The following is a 17,808-nucleotide window of genomic DNA, read 5'->3' as shown; positions in this document are numbered from 1 at the left end:
AATTTGTATCTAATCCATATCCAATTAAATGGATTGGATTTAAAATCCAAAAATATGAATTTGGATTTGAGATATGAATTTGAATAATTATATATTGGATTTTGTAATTTGAATTTTTTTTTCCAACCTTATCTATTATCTCATGTTTTATCACGTTTTATCACGATCTTCTGAGATTGATGTTGTAGGTCCTTGTCTATCATTGTCTTGGGACCCACCCACTCTCATCTTAGTCATAAGTTCGTCCACAACATCAAAAAAATGTCTAATTTTGTTGCATAATGTGGTTTGGTTTTATTTAAGCACACACACACACACACATATATATATATATATTTATAAAATTCAGATTAACATTATTAGTATGTACTAAATTTTACTTTAACTTGATCTTTTTCTTAGAAAATAATTAAATTTACTATAAATGATCAGACCAAATTTCATAACCATGGTCTTCGAAAATTCGTTCACAACTATTGTTTTTAGAAACTTCTTTCACAACTAAAGTTCTTCGAAATTTCGTCAAGCTTTGTGACAGCTGCTTCTCCTTCGAAGCCCACAATGGTGCTTTCACTGGAAAAGCAAAAGCACATGCAATTTTTATATCAATTAGATAAGATAACAACACCCACCAATGAGTGGTTCAACTTCTATACCACACTTTCAAAAACAGTTTAGAATTAAATATGTTCAGAACGGTCAAATAAAGTTGCTGTTTGATGGATATCTTTTTCGTTTTTTACTCTTCAAAAATCCCTTAAATCAATAGTATAAAGTGTGTTTGTAAGGTAACAGTACAGTGACACTACAATGTTGTGCCACCACCATCCGACATTAGAGATGCAGCAGCTGCAGCAGCAGTAGGTACAACACCGGTTGAAATGCCTGGTTTGGACAGGTGGAGAAGCCTGCGAAATTCACACCAAAGAGTTACATATATCTATAATGATCTATGTGAAGGAAGCTAATAAATATAAATGCATGGTATTTTTCTGCAGATTCAAAAGGTTGCAAAACCACTTAAATTGATAACCGTTAACTAATTCTAATATGATGGTGAGTAAAAAGATTTGCAATTGGTATAGAAAATTGAGAAAAGAGATTCTTACGGTGCAAGGTATTCACAAAAAGATGACACAGCAGCAGCAACTTCAGTGTAGGTTTCAGCAGCTGCAGGTGCTGTTACTTCGACCATTTGTATACCAGGTGTAACTGGCACCGCCTCGTCAGTTGCATGCAACTTCAGCATTTTATTGATTGATGAAACTGTTACAGTGATTTGTGCAACCCTGTAGAAATTGAAGGAAAATCCCACCCTCAGAAGCTCATGATCTAACTTGTACCCCAGCGTATAAAACAAACGAAGAACATTCTTGCTTGTTTTGCTTTCCACCATTGACCTAACCAGAACAGAAATTTGCTCTGCACCTGCACCCCTCATTGCACCACCTACATGTCTAACAGTCCTGAACCCATCAAGCAATCACATATTAAATGGGTATTTGATTATGAAAAAAAAAATTCAAACAAAGTTTTGAAAGTAAAGATGCATGGTTTACCACGAAGGTTCAGCTTGCTCTAGGTCACACAGGAGTCGAACCTCTGAGGTTACACTGCCTAGAAACAAAGCCAATTAAATCATGATTAATTGGAAAAAGATCGAAATATAATATACTAAAGAACTGGATATATGCACAAAATAATTCAAAATTACACAAAAATGTAGAGGGAATAATAAAAAAATCTGAAGATATTTCATCTCTATTCATGAATACAATACAGAGTAAAACAACACCTCACCTTGGATAAGCATAAATTTCTTCAAAGAACAGGGAGTAAAACAACACCATGAAATGTAAAACTGAAGCCAGTACAAAAGAGCATCATGGGTAAAAAAGGGGGCATGAAGCATGCCATTTAGATGGTAGTCCAGTGCAAATGCTTAAGGGTGCACTTGATGCACACTAAAAAACAGTTCATGAGAAACAACTCAGTTGAAGCAAAGTCAAATCCAAGTGTTCTGCTTTGTCTGCTATTTAGTGGTCAATAAACATAAGCAGTTCCAGAAACGGAGTAAGAGTCCATGCTTGGTACAAGCTTGATTAGGCTTGATGATTGTTCTCCATAATGAGGTTTAGCCAAATTGAGGGCTTCTTTTAAAATATTTTTGGAAATTTGTACCATCTAGTTCTTCATTTTTTAGCAAATCAAAAGCATTCTAAATGAAATTGTTACTACATATACTGAAACAAACATTTAATAGAGACTACACATTATGCGGTTGTACAGACAACACTAAACAAAAATATAAAGTCGTTCAATTTTATAATGGCCAGCAGCTAATCATATATGATATTCCAGATTATTCATTGCAGGCTTTCAAACAATTCTGGGCATTTCTTCATAATTTGAAGTAATTTTCCAAAATTGCATTTGGGCAAGGCTTAGGAGGGAGTAAATTGGGTAGGGTTCTGGGCAGAAGTGCCCTCTTTCTGTTTTGGTGGAGCTGGGTGAAGGATGGTGCTTTTCTGTTGCTGTTATGAAATAGAATTGTCTCTCTATTTGTCAGTACTATTCATCTCATATGCACGCTCAGCTTCTCAGGGGCTTTCCTTCTTCTCAGTACTGTTTATATCATATGAACTTTTAGCTTCTCAGGGGCTTGCTTCTTAGACATATAGCAATTGAAAGCTTTCTTGTAAGGACATACATTTCCATCTCTTCTAATGCAAGTTATTTCGTGCTAGTTTTCCCAGAATATGCTTTCCCACTTAGTAATAAAAATACATTCATAACAACAATAGAAAATGAAAATGTTGTTAGCCAAAAATTATCAAATTATTGAAATAAAACACTCACCCAGATGTGGACCACTCTTGAGACATATTTCATGTATCCTCAAGCGTTCTCTCTGAACACCACATAGTCCTTGAAGAAGAATCTCTAGGGCCTCAACATGCTGCGAAGGATAATAAATATTAAAAGTCAAGGTTGTCTTACACAGCCTTTCCAGATGAAAGTTTCCTTCTGAAAAAAATGTAATACTAACAGAACATATCTAGATTATCTAAAAGAAGAATTATGGATATAGACCAAAAGAATGTTTACATTATTATTTCTGTTCAAGAAATAGTGTGATTCCACAGCCTTCCATCAAATAATGAGTGCAAAAGTGTGTGCATGTTTGACACTTAATCACTTGTTTTTCCCAAGTTGTCTGAGGAAACTGACACAAACAAGTGATTATTTCTTCCAATTAAGATAAACAAAAACACATACAATTAGAATGGTTTCCATGAGACAACCGGTCTTTCATGTGTAGATTCTAATAAATAATAATAATAATAATAAAGTAGGATAATATATCATCAAGCATACCCAAGCTATTAGACAATCGTTACTGTCTAAAACAACATTAGCTTCACACCAAGGGGATCGAGTTATTCCAGAGAAAGCCCAAACGAGTAACAAACAAACAATGAATCATTCACAGGAAAAAATAGATTTGTGCAACAAGGAGAAAGATAATGACGATACCAGGTGTCAACATATAATTTTAAACAGATATCAGAATTTTTTTTAATATTTTAGTAGAAGTGAAAATGATCAGTTTGGGATTCTAATATTTGAAAACTGTGAGGACAATCGCCTATTTATGTATGTTAGCTTTTATTCTCATATAATAAGCTTATTATAATCAATTATTAGAGTGATATTTGAATTACTGATATGTTTTCTTTTTGGTCAACAAAGAATTAAATTAATATAAAAGGGGATACTTCGGGGGTATCCCAACCCACATACAAATAACAAGAGGCCCTCACCACCTATGGGCTTAGGCTTCTTATACATACCTTCCACACTTTCACCTAAACAAATGCAGCACAAAACTTACCAAGACAACACCAGAAACTGCCCAAACAGCTGTGTAGTCTTGACAAAACTGCAACCTACTATAGATGCATTTTAACCGTAAAACAGAACTCAAAAACCACCAACATTGACACGGACTGACAGAGCAAAACTGAGGTGCTGCAAAGAGTGTAGCACTCCACACACTTGGCACATTTGGCAGATGTAGATGCTGGAGAATTCCACAGCAGATACACACTACAGAAAAACTGGCGCATCACACCTAGCAGAGCCAATGAACAGCTCCTTCACCTGCATAATTTTGAAGTTTGCCCTTCTTTGCATCTTGACATTGACTCATAGTGTATTAGCATAGCCTACTCCGTTGCTAGTGCTGTAATTCCACCTTTTCTTATTTGCTGTCTAAACCAGAGTTTTCCTTTAACCACTCCTTCTGCCTTTTTGCTTCCTTCATATACCACCTCAAGTTGAACTAAATTTAACTGGGGAATCTTTTGGGACTTCTGCAGCATTTGCATTGAATACGTTGGCTTCCAAGTCTTCAAGATTAGGCCCCCCATAAAGAGACATTGATCTTCCGCTGCCACTGAACAAAGCTATATAAATACTACACTGTCTACATAGGAGATTCCGAATTCCTACACCTCATTTTCTTCTTCCTTCTTCTACCTGCACCACAAACCACAGAATCCTTCCCCCTCCCTGACTTCACTTGCTGCAATACCTGCCTCCACAAGGTTGGCCAATGCTTACTGCATTATTGTAGTGTTTGTTCTTCCATGCTTACATGAAAACACACCATACCCACAAATACTGGTCTGAACTTGGTCTATGCTGCAACTTCATCTTTCTAACTCCAAAACTCCACACCTGTAGCACCCTTGGAGAGACTGTGGCACCAGTTGCATTTTGGAGACTGGCAGTGGTATGTTACAATTTCCATGAGCATCCTTAAGACGCACACTCATGGACCATCACCAGCACCTATCAAATGTGAAGGTCAAACTAGCAAACCATACCTAGCAGAATCAGAAAGCAGATCCTGCACCTGTAACCCCCACAACCAAATCTGATTTTCTGCCACAGGTGAAAATAGCTGCTGGCAAGCTCATGGCAGAAGACATAAGCGTGTCTGCATAGAAGAAAGGAGGGCATACTGCATCCTCACCACATCATAGGTGAGTTCTTTCAACATCAGTTATGATTTCCTCCAGAGATCATCTTGTATTGGTGGTGAAGCTGTAACCAAACAGAAGGCACAGAGCAGATAACACCTCTTCCAGGGGATATGATCTGTTTTCTCTTGGCCCTCATGGCAGAGACAGTGCTGCTGGAACATGTCTCAGCCCTTTGGTCATAGAGGTAGTTATTTGGAGCACTAATTGAACCACTGCAGGGGTCCTAACAGAACAGTTTTCTGGTTCATACAGAAAACCCCTGCCTTGATGCTCCCACACTCCTCAACACACATTGTCTTTACCATAACCTCCTTTCTCTACCCTTATTAAATTATCTATAGCTTCTAATGCCTAAAAGGGGGTTCAGGACCCAGTCCACAAAGGAGTAGTTATATGAGGGTATCCTATGTTTCATCCATAACTAGAATTTGAGTTGTGCCTTCTGGAAAATCTCCTCCACATCAACTACTCCTTGTTTGAAAACAACATTGTTACTTTGTTTCCAAATACTCCTCAATATAGCTGCCCAAAGACCTTTCCGAACCAAGTTTTGTTTGCTACTAACCTATACCAGATGAAAACTCTCAAAGTGGCACTTCAAGTCATTGTGCTGGACAAACAGGGTACCAATCCATCTGAAGCACATTGACCAAACACTCTGTGCATATTTGCATTCTAAAAACAGATGTTGGCTTGACTGTTCCATGGCTTGACACATTCCACAAATTGTTGGGTTTACCGTCACCCCTCTCCTACTCAAGCTCATTCTTGTTGGGATTCTATCCAACAGAACCCTCCAAGTCATAGTCACCACATTGGGTAGCGTTTTAATCTTCCACAGACATGTGAATAAGTCATTATGTGGACCTCTGGCGTGATCAGCTAACACTCCATACGCTGATTTTACCAAGAACAACCCTGAATCATCACTACCCCATACCTGGATATCCTTCACCTCCCTATTCAAATTGGCCCTATATATGTACCTAAATAATTCTTCCTCCAACAATGGACTCCCACTCGAACCTCTCTCGCCTCCACCTTAGACTCCATCGCCAGAATGATTCTTCCCACACACCTACCTCTCCCACCTTTTGCCCCTGATTTATTGACAAGGAGTATAACCTAGGAAACACTGTTTTGAGGTTAAGGTTGCCGACCCACCCATCCTCCCAGAATCTGCCTTTATCTCCTGCTCCTATTTTCCAATGTAATGCCTCCCAAAACCACCCTACACCTCCTTCCTCACAGCATACCTTAAATAAGCCTCTCCACCACTAGGATTGAAATTTACTATGTATATGAATATGGTAGTTACCTAGATCCGAGACATATTTTGAAAGCAACAGTACTTTCCATTTCCCTTTCTCTTCAGTCAAGAGACGCCATTTCCATTTAGCCAATAGAGTAGTATTAAACTTTCGAATATCTTTAAATCCCAACCCACCCTCCTCTACTGATATGATATAATCAAATACTTTCGCTCATGGCAAGTAAATGTTAAAATGTAATACTTTTATTGAAAATTGATTCTATAGAGCTTGGAACAGGTCATTATTTGCATATCACTTTGACATATTCAGATAATTGAACAATTGGTACTATATGTCAAATTCTCAAAGCCCATATGAAAGCTTAAAAGAAGTTTCAAATTTTAAATAATTATCCCTTTATCAACCAAACATGATAGAAATGCATAGCTACATACGTGCAAAAGGTAACTAAGCTTTAGTGAATATTTTTTTAAAAAAAATGGGTAACAGTAAAGATACAAGTAGAATTTTGCAGTTAACCTTTAACTCATGTCTTAAATCATCTAGAAGTGAGTTAAGGATACACAATGAATTTGCATAACTTTTCACAACGAATTTCACATTCACGGAAACACACAAGAACTCTCAGGGACTACTTAAGCACGCAGATAATGTTGGCTTTAACCATATGAAATTGACTCTTTTGACTGATAAAATCATTCTTGTGATTATTTAGTAACTAAATTTGTTTCTTCTGTGCACTTAACTTTTTCCTTTGCATTTTTTTTTTGAGAAAGGAACCATTAAGGTGGCTACTCAATCCTTTTCTTTACTGCCTGGTGCCTAGGGCATTCGGGTTAATTTATCATTAAGCTACCTTCCATGGCCAGCAATCACTATCAGCATTCTAAAAGTGGAGATTATGTCATTAATATGAAACAAGATTAACAATAATAACCCACATCAAGAGACCATGGCTAACCCAGATAAATTCAATTCCCCAATTCTTCAACGAAAAAGCCGGTTCCAATTAACAATTCAAATAAAACATAAACTCACCTGTGTCTCTATAATTCCCTGAACCACACATTCCATATTCAATAAGCTCACCTGTATTATTAAACAAGAGATATACGTATTATTTACGCAATCTAACACTTGCGATAAATCCATCCAACATTTATACAAACAAAACAGAGATGAAGGCTCTTGCTCCAGCTTTCACCATCATAAATATTAACTTCACCCAAATAGAGTGCAGAAGCACTTTTAACAGAATATGCTACAGATATTCAAGAAATCGTAATTCATAGTTACAGAAATGAATGACCTAACATATTGTCCGCGTTATTCCAGTATATAAGCAAAAGGAAAAAGAAAACACCACATACACAGAGAAGTCTTTTGTACACTCACAAGTATCTATTTTGCAAAATTTTGATTTTACTAGAACACTGTAATAACGAAGAGTGAAGAATGAAAGGAATGCAGTGAAAACCTAAAACTGAAATCATAAAAACTTTGAAACTAGAAGCATTCTGATTCTGTGATGCACATAAAGAAACAAATGGAGAATGAGAAGTTAATTGACCTGTTTAGTTTATACTGAGATGAAAACGAAGAAATCTATGTCCTCTTAGGTATCATCAATTGGCAAAACAATGATCGAGGTTCTTCAATCTTCAGAAATAACAATGTCTGATTTTACAAGCAAAAGGGGAAAATCAGAAGAAAGCGAAGGAAAGAAATGAAGAATCATTTCACTCTATGAACAACGACCTTAAGAATTTCTTCAAAAGTATGATACGGCGGTCGTCATGCTACTAGAGTAGAACATAGACTTCTAGAATTACCCTTTTTTATAAAAGTTATGTTTTTCCTATGGGATAAATTCAATTTTATTTCTTCAAATTTTCAAAAAATAAATTAGTTTTTACAATTTTAAAATATATTTAGTTTCTAAGTATCCATTTTTAAAATTTTAAGAAATATTTTTCAGAAATATTTTTTCTTAGATTATCAATTTAAACTATTAAAGTAGTATTGTTATTATTATCATTCTAAATTTGAGTTTTACTTTGAATTTTAAAGATAAAAATCAAATTTAGCCTAAATTTAAAAAAAGGAAAATCAGAATTAAATGTTATGGTCACCTTTCTTAAAACAATTCAAACTATATTGATGAATTTTCAAATTGTGTAATAATAACATTTTTTTTATGAGGTATTGCGAAGTAATAACTAAATATATATATATATATATATATATATATAATTAGTTAATAATAACTAGAAACATGCACGTGAATCCAAAATCCATAATTTTACTTTGTCATAAATATGATTTTAAATATTTATACATGATCATTTTATTTTTTACAATTTTTATTATTTTTTTATCTTTGAAATTTTTTGTCTTGTTTATTTTTTATCTTTCATTATTTTTATTAAGTAATCATTATTTTTTACTAAAAAATATCATTTAAAAAAGGTAACTACATATATTGTTTATTTTATATTACATAATAAGTATATGCATATAAAATTCAATACATAAAGAATATGATTGGTATTAAAATATATTTAATATATTATGAACATAATTTCTTTTTAAATTATGTAAGGATAAAAGAAATAAAATATCATTTTTTTTATATTTTATACAAATGAATATATTATAATAAACAAATTTAAATATATAAAACATATTTAATAAATTTACTGTTTTTTTTATTTTTTATATATTAAAAACATAAATTATACAATAATAATTTAAAATTATATTCCTTAAATAAAAAATAAACTATTAAAAAAATTATAAGCGTATAAGTAAATTATATATTTTTTTAGAATAGTACATTGTTAAATAAAAATTGTTGAGTGAAGAATGAAACTATAAAAAATGCAAAATACATTTTATAATTATAAATTATAAAAAAATTATAAGTAATTATCTTATTCATATAAAAGAAAAATTATTATTTAATTGAATTACACACTTAAAAATATATAATCAACATGATTTAAAACATTTTATCATCTTAACTAATATTTTCTTTTTTAGGGTTAAATTAACTCTAATTAGCCTATTTTAGCTCTATGTTTGAACTGAAGAATACTACGGAAAACAAATTGGTTGATATACAATTATAGGAGTTTAGTTGATGCTTTACTCATGAGAAAACATTATCTCTCAAAATCATTTTTGTGAAACAATCATAAAACAATAAAAATTGATCAGTATAAGATTAACAATAAGTATTTACTTTTTGGTAATGTGATTTACTGAATTGATCAGTATATGATTTTAGAGTCAAGTTGATGTTTCACTTGAAACAAAAAATAAACTTGATGTCATACAACTATTTTTATAAAATATTGAAAACAATAAAACTATGATTAAGTCTATGAAATAAAATGGTTCGTTTAGTTAGTAAATATATGAAGAAACTGATCAAAATCCATATATGAAAAGCTTGGTTACAATTTGACAAGTATTATGCTTTTGCATATTCCTTTAGCCTGTTTATTTCTCTGAATGCACTGCACCATCGTTTACTTAACTACACCATGTGTTTTAGTTGATTTTCATTGTAAAATACTTGGATATATAAGAACTCATCTTCAAAACTTGAGAAACTGTACTTGTAGAGCAAGCATCACAAGTGGAATAATAACCAGAAATGGATGATAAGAAGAAAAGCAAGTGTAGCAATAACTTATTCTTTCATTGTAATTTGCGAGAATAACTTACAGTACTAAAACATCAGTAAAGAACGTGCTTATTTGGCCGAAATATAGACCTAGAGAAATAGGCTGAGTAAACAATGTCTGACCATAAGGGAAACAGAAGAAATGTGAACAATGTGATTGGTGCAAGTGCAAGTACAGAAATGAAGATTGACACCCATTTTAGGCCATGGGAATATGTTATGAAGAAGGCACTGCTAAATGCCACCATCATGCCTGCTATGGAGATAAACAGTGTTAGCAGTCCACATATAAGCTTCATTGGCAGTGACATGAAGAAGTCATCCTCTGCATAACGTGCTATGGTAAGCATTGACAAGAAAATAAGAATTGAGATTGAAGATGAGATTAGTGAAGTTGCATCTGAGATTGCAAATATTATGAAGATGATAGCATTGCAGTTGGGGTTTCCACTTTTATCATCATCACCACGTGGAATGCTGAATGCTGCAGTGAACACTACTGTAGCAATAAGTGTTGAAACTATCATGCAAGATTTTGCCGTGCTCTTCATCCAAGATTCTGCTTTTGTCAGTAACTCTGCATGCTCTTCAGTGAAAAGTTCACGAGGAGTTTTACCATTGGAATTTCTCTTCTCTATGAGACAAGGTGGCATGACCTTCTTCACCTCCTGTAACATCAAACCAATGTGATGTTCTACTATAAGATGAAGCATAGAATTAGAAAATAGAGACAAAAATATATAAATCAGTATCATAGATACGTCTAGAGACAAGAAACAGATTGTACCATGAATTATGACGTACATTTCATCCATGAAATTCCAGTGTTGGAAATTTGTTCATATAATTTTGGTGTTTGTTTGGAGTAAAGTTTACAAACTTAAATTTGAATGAACTTCATTTGGAAACAAAAATGTAGAATACATGCAGAGGAAATAAACAGAAGCTTGGGCAACATGCGTGGGCTTTAGGAAGAGATACCTCGTACCACCGTAACTCGTGCATCATCTGAAAAGCTGCTCCAGACACCAAGTTAAGTTGATTTGGTGGTGCTAATTTTGCAGCACAATGCAGTAAGTTGTTTTGATCTGCATCCTCGTATGTTACAACAAAATTCCTGATAGATCTTATTTCATGTATGAGATTAAATATGGCTGCATGGCGATGCAAAACAGCAATGTGAATAATGCTTCGATTTTGGGCATCAACTTCCCATGTGAGATCTGGGTAAGATGTAATCAACTCAGCTAAAATCTCAAAATTTCCTCCTTCAGCGGCAATGAATATTACATGAGACGGCTCGCTTATGACTCTTATCATTTGCATCCCTGCGCAATCAAGAGAAAGAAGGGCATTCCAAAGACACCTTACAAGTTGGAGAGCCAAACTTGGATTCTTACCTATTACAAATAATTTCACATGTTGGTTATATTATGATAAACTAATGACCATGAAATCAATAATCTCATAGTAGCTAATAGCTATACCTAGAATATGAAGAAATATACTATCTCTCCCCTTATACGTTCTAATGAATAAAATGTTGTGCACTTTTATGTGAAATAAACAAGATTGTTGTTGTTCTGAACAATCTTCATGAATCGTACCATGCACATGTGGTAGTTTTAAAAAAATATATATTTAACCATTTTTTTTCCTGCAAAGACCCTTGTAGACGCTCATGAGGTTTTGAACAACAGTGATTATGAAGACTTACGTGAGTTCATGAACTGATTTGGATACCTTCGACCTTGACAACTAAAAGCAGAAGATTTTCGTGCCAAAACATGCAAGGCTGTTTCCTTGTTCTCATTCCGAGCCACAGCTAACTTTGGATTATCTTCTAACATCTTTAAAGCTAAATCTGCAAAATTTCAAAGAGTTTTCAAGAAATTAAACAAAGGAAGAGGGGGGAGGAACAAAAATATGCGTATACATACCATAAATGGCAGTGTTGATACAAAGAAAGAACAATAAATCCCAATCTTCACCATTGAAAATGTGAAATGTACGAGGATATAGATACCATGCCATTTCAGTTTTTCCCTGTAAAGCAGCGAAGTGAAGAGGGGTGAGTCCTTCTCCTCCTCTTATAGTTGGCAAACTAGTATTTCTTCGGGCCATTGCTTCTGCAATTTCTACATTGCCAACTGCTGCAACAAAGCAGAAAGCTGTGTTGCCTTTGAAGTCTTGTATTTCCAAGTCATTTGGGTTGAGTTGATTCACCAGCTCCTCTACGAAGTACAATTGATTTGCTTCTGCTGCTACGTGAAGCAGTGTGGCCCATCCCTGTGAAATGGCAGCAGTTTTCAACCTGCTATCTGCCAATAACATGCTTCTAGCTTCTTTCCAGTCTCCTTTAATTGCAAGGTTGTAAATGGGAGCACATTTCTTCACATAATCCCCTAAAAGGAAAATATGTTAGATTCATGTATTATACACTCTTATTTTTTTTATGAGTAAAAAATAATAAATAAATATAAACTATTTTAAGAGTGCTTCAATCCTTATATAGAACAATAACGAATCTTCAAAGAACTAAACATAAAAACCAATAACACCTACTAACAGCAGGGAGTACAACAGCCAACATCCAACCAAACAACTAAGAAGAAAGCAGCACTAAAAAACAACACTAAATCAGATACAGACAAACTAAAGTATCAATACACAAGTCAGAATAAGAAAAATAAACTGAAGGTTCCTTGATGCAACCCAAAACCAAACCTTTAGTTGAATAAGTGCAAACACTTATGAAACATTCATCACTCCTCCTTTAAAAATCACCTTATTTCTGAGTCTCTAAATCTCACTTATTATTAATTTACTTATTTTAAAATTATTGAATTATTTTCTACTATTTTCACTAATTATAATTATAGTATTCAAAGTAGAATTGTTATGATATAACTATTTTTTTTCATGTAATATAAACTTTTAAAAGTTTAGCAATCGAGTCAATTTATAGAATTCAACCAATCGAGTGCGTTTATAGAATTCTACAAGTATCTAAACACTCGAGTTTTATATGTTTTTATTTATATCTATATAAAGAGAAATATTAATTATAATTATGCATGTTGTTATTCATGTAATTGACAATAGTTAATATGATTTTTAAATAATTATTACAAAAATCAATATAGTTATATAGTTATTATATATATATATATATAATATAAATGATTTTTTTTTTCAGTATGATTGACATGCAAATATGATTGTTTACAATGAAAGGACGTAAGAGAAAGAAGGTCAAGTCAAAAAGGAGAAAGGAGTAAAGGCACGTAAGAAAATGTTTAGCAAAAGTCACTCTTTAAAACAATAAAAAAAAATATGAATATGTTGTTGATTAGTATCTTAAGAGTGAGAGATTAGGAAGTACTTGTATTCTGTAATAGATCACATGAAGGACTTCTGCATTCAACTGAACCAAATCTATGAATCACTATCTGTAGTTCTTCTGGATTTGTTGTATTTCCAACTGCCATAGCCATTTCACTGTAAAATAAAAATAAATTAAAAAAATAGTTGAAAGACCTATGATTAATCTCATAAAAAAATCAATAATTTTTTTAATTTTTATAATAATATATTATGATACTATATAATTTAATTAATATAAAGACTGATTATTTTTTATCTTTAAAATTAAAATTTATTTAATAACTTCTTTTAATATTTGAAATGTGACGAAATCTTTATTTTAAGAAAAATTCTGTTTTTTTATAATTAAATAATATAAAAAAATATTTGCATAATTTAACTATAAATTTATGTTTTATTATATTCTTTTTAAATTGTCACATCAAATATTGTATTACAATTCTCTGATTTTTCAAAGTATAACTTTTTTTCTCCTTTCATTTTTGGTCTTGACCATGCAACACTCCATGAGAAAGCAAACAATAATACGTGGATAACACAAGATTCCACATGGTAATTTTGTTCGTTAAAATCGTATCTATAAAAGTAAACTATGAATACACACTTTTTTCAAAAGTGGATTACAAAACACCGTTGTTCCCCACCTCATCAAAGCAGCTACGTCATGGAAAAAAAAATGTGTTAATTTTTTTTATCAGCATGTGTTCATTGTGTTCATTAATCTTGTGCACCATGAAATTTTCATTAGCAGTTGTTTGATACCTGATTTCCAAGTCTTTCAAACAACCTTTTTTCTGCTTCACATGCCAGCCACAAATATGAACAAATGATTGTCAGCAATAAAATCTTTCAGACTATAGACAGTAACAGAAGAAACTGTGTCCAAGAATACAAGACATAATAAGAAACAGAATGAAAGAGTTTGTAGAGGAATTAAGAGAAGAATGTACTGACAAAAAACATGTAAAAACACTAATAAGATTTGTTTACCCTAGTTGTATGAGATTCCTATAAAGTTTCTTAGGTAATTTTATGAGCATGCGGTGTGCCAGAGAGAGATCTTTAAACTTTTTCCGTCAGAGTAAACATATACATTACTGATTACAATAAGCAAAAGAGTAAAGATAATGAGAGATGATTAATAGAAGAACCCTAATCTTTGCTGATGAAAAAAAACCTAATGAAGTGAACACATATATATATATAATGCAATAGAATGAAGCATGCAAATTAAAAAGGAATGAAAGAAGGAAGAAAGTGGGAAAGAGAGAAAGTTTAGGAGGGAGCACAGCAAACTTACACTTATCATAAGAAGAAGTGCAGTGGAGTAAATTAAGCAGAAGTGAGAAACAGATTTTATAGTAAGAAACTGGAAAGTTTCACGAAATTGAGTGCACTCCTTTTTCTCTTTGTCCATTTGTTGAAAACAGACAAGACAAGCCGTTCTAAGCGCAATTGCATTTTAAAAATAGAAAGTATGTTAACTTAGCACGACACACGTGATTTTTAAATTGTTCCGAGAATATAATCTAATAGGTGTTAGAAGGAGACAGGGAGGATTCAGAGGAATTTCTTCAGGAGGAGGTGGGGTCGGAAGAAAGATTGCTTATGAGACCGGTGGTCTTGGTCTTAATTAAAGAATGTTTAATCATAAGAAAATCATTGAATAAAAACTAATCTTAGAAATGAATAATTAGTTGTTATATTGATTAAATTAAATATTACTTTAGAGACTAAAAAAATTTTGGTTTCTAAATTAGTTTCTATTATTGATAAAAGTTTCTAAATTGGAATATAATTAGCTACCAAAGTTTTTACTACCAAATTTAGAATCTAAATAATTGGTAGTTAAAACCTTCATACCTAATTAGATACCAATTTAAAAACTATTTATCATATAATAGAAACTAATTTAGAAATCAATAATTTTTGTAGTCTCTAAAATGGTTTTCTAATTTAGTCACTATAGCAACTAATTATTTTTTGTCTCTAAAATTGGTTTCTATTTAGTGATTTTCTTATAGCAAATGTACCTTTATCAAGAAAATGGATTTAACGTTTAGGGACAGATAAGGGTGGCTTGTGGAAGGATATTCTTGAGTCTATATACGGGGGTTGGAGGAGTCCGAGAGTGCAAAGGAATAGTATTAAGTTGTCTGTTGTCCCTTTGATGGAAAGACTTGAAGGAACTTTGGGTTTTGGAGAGCTGGGGAAGGAGGTTTGAAGATTGACTCAAGTGGAAGATTGGTAACGGGAAGGAAATTAGTTTTTGGGAAGATAATTGGCTTGGAGAAGAAGTCTATTTGAGTGGGAAAAGACTTTAGAGAGTCAACTTCTTTAGAAACTTCAAAGGTTGAGGATCGAGTTGGAAATGGAAGATAGCTGGGTTTGGAAGGATGGTGAGTTTTCAACTGACTCAGTCAATTCTGCTTACGTTTTCTTAAGGGGTGAACTGGAGGGGGAAAACACTTCCATGTACGTAAATTTTTTGGAGGATTAAAGCGTTGTCTTCAGTCCAAGTCACTCCTTGAAGGGTGTTGGAAAACAAGATAACCACCAATGCCAATTTAGAAAGGAGAGGGGTGACGGTCGAAAGCAATATGTGTATTATGTGCAGGGTGGAAGAGGAGTTTTGTCGTCATTTGTTTTTTGAGTGTAGGACATTTTTGCTTGTTTGGAGTCAATGCTAGGTTTTAGGTTTGGCGTTCGTGAATCATTATGTTTCTTGTGATCATTTTTTACAGTTTAGGATGTGTAATGCATCTGAATCTGTTAATGATGTTTGGGGAGCATTTGGATAGATGTAGTAAGTGATATTTGGAGGCACAAGAACAATGTAATTTTTAAAGGGGGGGTGGATGTTTTCGAAATGTTTGCTCACTCAATTAAAGGTTTGGTCTTGGGTCACTTCCCAGGTACCTTTAGCTCGTTTTCTTATTCTGACTGGTGTGTTGATCCTTAGGTTTGTAGGAATTTGATTTAGTGTTGTCTTTTAGTGTTGGTTTTTTCCTTGTGTGGTGGATTGCTAGTTGACGTTGGTAGGAGTCTGTGTTTTTTTTTTCTTAGGGGGAGATTTTGGAGGTTCTTTCCTTTTGTATAAGGGTTGAATCACTTCTAAATGATTCACATTTATTTATTCTTTCTTGCTAATAAAAAATCTAATAATAATAAAAAAAATCTACCCTATGTTTTCAACTCATTAATCTGAACCAATTTCTTTTCCCTTAAATAAGTTATATGGATCCAAATGTTATAAATGAAAAAAGATATTATAAAAAGATTATATTATAAAGTGGTTAGACCATTTTTTCAATGAATAAGATTGGTATAAAGTTAGTGAATAATTTCATGAAAGTTGGTGAATAATTATCTATCAAGTGGATCAAACTAAACCTAATTGGGTTTAGGCTGAGTGGCATCTCATTTAAGCGAGTTATTACTTGTTTAAGCGAGTTTGATGAGAAAAAACTCAATTTCACTAGAGTGAAATCGCTTGGACAAGTTTTTGGCGAGTTTCTAATGTTCCAACTTTCTCTTTTCACCTTATTCATTATCCTTTAGCCCTTTTATCTCCACTTTCCACTAAAATCCTGAAATTAACACAAATTTAAGAATAAATCGTTCACATCCATCTTATAATCAAAAGTATGTAAAAATGTTTAAATTAGGGGTTGAAGTATAACTATTTTATCAATTAAAATTTGTAATATTACTAAATTATAGCTCTTATAAATGATCTTAATTTTCTCAAAATGTAAAAGATGATATTCCAAGAATTCTTGTTTAAAAAAACAACTAAAATCATTCATAAGTATTTGAAAATAGTAGTTCTTGAAACAATCAAATGCTTATCTTTTAAAAGAAATTTGAACATTAAAGTGGTTACTAACAAATATAATCAATTGATTTTTAATGATAATAAATTATTTTTCTTTTCAAAATATCCAAAATAATATTTTGAAATCATACAATAAATTATTATTAAACATAATGGATTATATGCTAAAGTATAACCTTTAGATTGCATAGTTAAAATAACCAATTATTTGTAAAACTCATAAAAATTAATTTTAATCAATATAGATTATTCTTTTGACTAATCAATTTATTAAAAAAATATTGAATTTTTTTAACAACATTGATTATATATTAACAAAATAAAATTCAATTTTAATTCAGATAATGGATTATTAACTTAAAATAATAGATCATATGTTCATTAAAAAATATTTTTTAATGAATGTTTTCCAAAGACTTTTTAAAGATTGATTGAAGTTTCACATCTGATCAGATTAAAACAATCAACAATAAAAAAGTGTAATCATGAACTAGAGATGCAATCATATAGTCAAAAGATCAACCAACTATACCTCTCAACATATCATGCATATATTGAATCTGTGTT

The 17,808-nt window shown here is 32.4% G+C and overlaps 2 protein-coding genes across 4 annotated transcripts; both read right to left on the bottom strand.

Moving 5' to 3' along the window:
- Window positions 1–661: 661 nt before the first annotated feature.
- Window positions 662–8,159, bottom strand: LOC137821225 (mediator of RNA polymerase II transcription subunit 18). Of its 3 annotated transcripts, XM_068625719.1 has the most exons (7): window positions 8,084–8,159; window positions 7,896–8,002; window positions 7,364–7,414; window positions 2,860–2,959; window positions 1,560–1,617; window positions 1,110–1,466; window positions 662–908 (listed from the first exon to the last, which is right to left on the bottom strand). In XM_068625719.1, exons 3-7 carry the CDS (start codon window positions 7,397–7,399, stop codon window positions 806–808), a joined length of 654 nt encoding a protein of 217 aa, XP_068481820.1. In that variant the 5' UTR covers window positions 7,400–7,414; window positions 7,896–8,002; window positions 8,084–8,159; the 3' UTR covers window positions 662–805. The 3 variants fall into 3 exon arrangements, with proteins under 3 accessions (XP_068481820.1, XP_068481819.1, XP_068481818.1); XM_068625718.1 differs by lacking the exon at window positions 8,084–8,159 and having other exon boundaries at window positions 7,896–8,066; XM_068625717.1 differs by lacking the exons at window positions 7,896–8,002; window positions 8,084–8,159 and having other exon boundaries at window positions 7,364–7,492.
- Window positions 8,160–9,999: 1,840 nt separating this feature from the next.
- Window positions 10,000–14,727, bottom strand: LOC137821169 (ankyrin repeat-containing protein At5g02620-like). The gene is made up of 5 exons (XM_068625637.1): window positions 13,402–14,727; window positions 11,957–12,421; window positions 11,734–11,880; window positions 10,998–11,416; window positions 10,000–10,684 (listed from the first exon to the last, which is right to left on the bottom strand). The coding sequence occupies exons 1-5, from the start codon at window positions 13,511–13,513 to the stop codon at window positions 10,070–10,072; spliced, it is 1,758 nt and encodes a 585-aa protein (XP_068481738.1). The 5' UTR covers window positions 13,514–14,727; the 3' UTR covers window positions 10,000–10,069.
- Window positions 14,728–17,808: the final 3,081 nt, after the last annotated feature.

The sequence above is a fragment of the Phaseolus vulgaris genome, chromosome 9, assembly GCF_000499845.2.
Source record: "Phaseolus vulgaris cultivar G19833 chromosome 9, P. vulgaris v2.0, whole genome shotgun sequence".
Taxonomy (NCBI): domain Eukaryota; kingdom Viridiplantae; phylum Streptophyta; class Magnoliopsida; order Fabales; family Fabaceae; genus Phaseolus; species Phaseolus vulgaris.
This window is presented reverse-complemented; position numbering and strand designations above follow the sequence as displayed.

Coding starts and splice junctions, on each gene's coding strand:
- LOC137821225 (XM_068625717.1), bottom strand. CDS start 7,477: ATGGATTTATCGCAAGTGTTAGATTGCGTAAATAATACGTATATCTCT. Junction 1,618..2,859: donor CAAGAGTGGTCCACATCTGG/GTGAGTGTTTTA, acceptor CTTTGTTTCTAG/GCAGTGTAACCTCAGAGGTT. Junction 1,467..1,559: donor GAGCAAGCTGAACCTTCGTG/GTAAACCATGCA, acceptor TGATGGGTTCAG/GACTGTTAGACATGTAGGTG.
- LOC137821169 (XM_068625637.1), bottom strand. CDS start 13,513: ATGGCTATGGCAGTTGGAAATACAACAAATCCAGAAGAACTACAGATA. Junction 12,422..13,401: donor TGATCTATTACAGAATACAA/GTACTTCCTAAT, acceptor TTTTCCTTTTAG/GGGATTATGTGAAGAAATGT. Junction 10,685..10,997: donor ACGAGTTACGGTGGTACGAG/GTATCTCTTCCT, acceptor TTGATGTTACAG/GAGGTGAAGAAGGTCATGCC.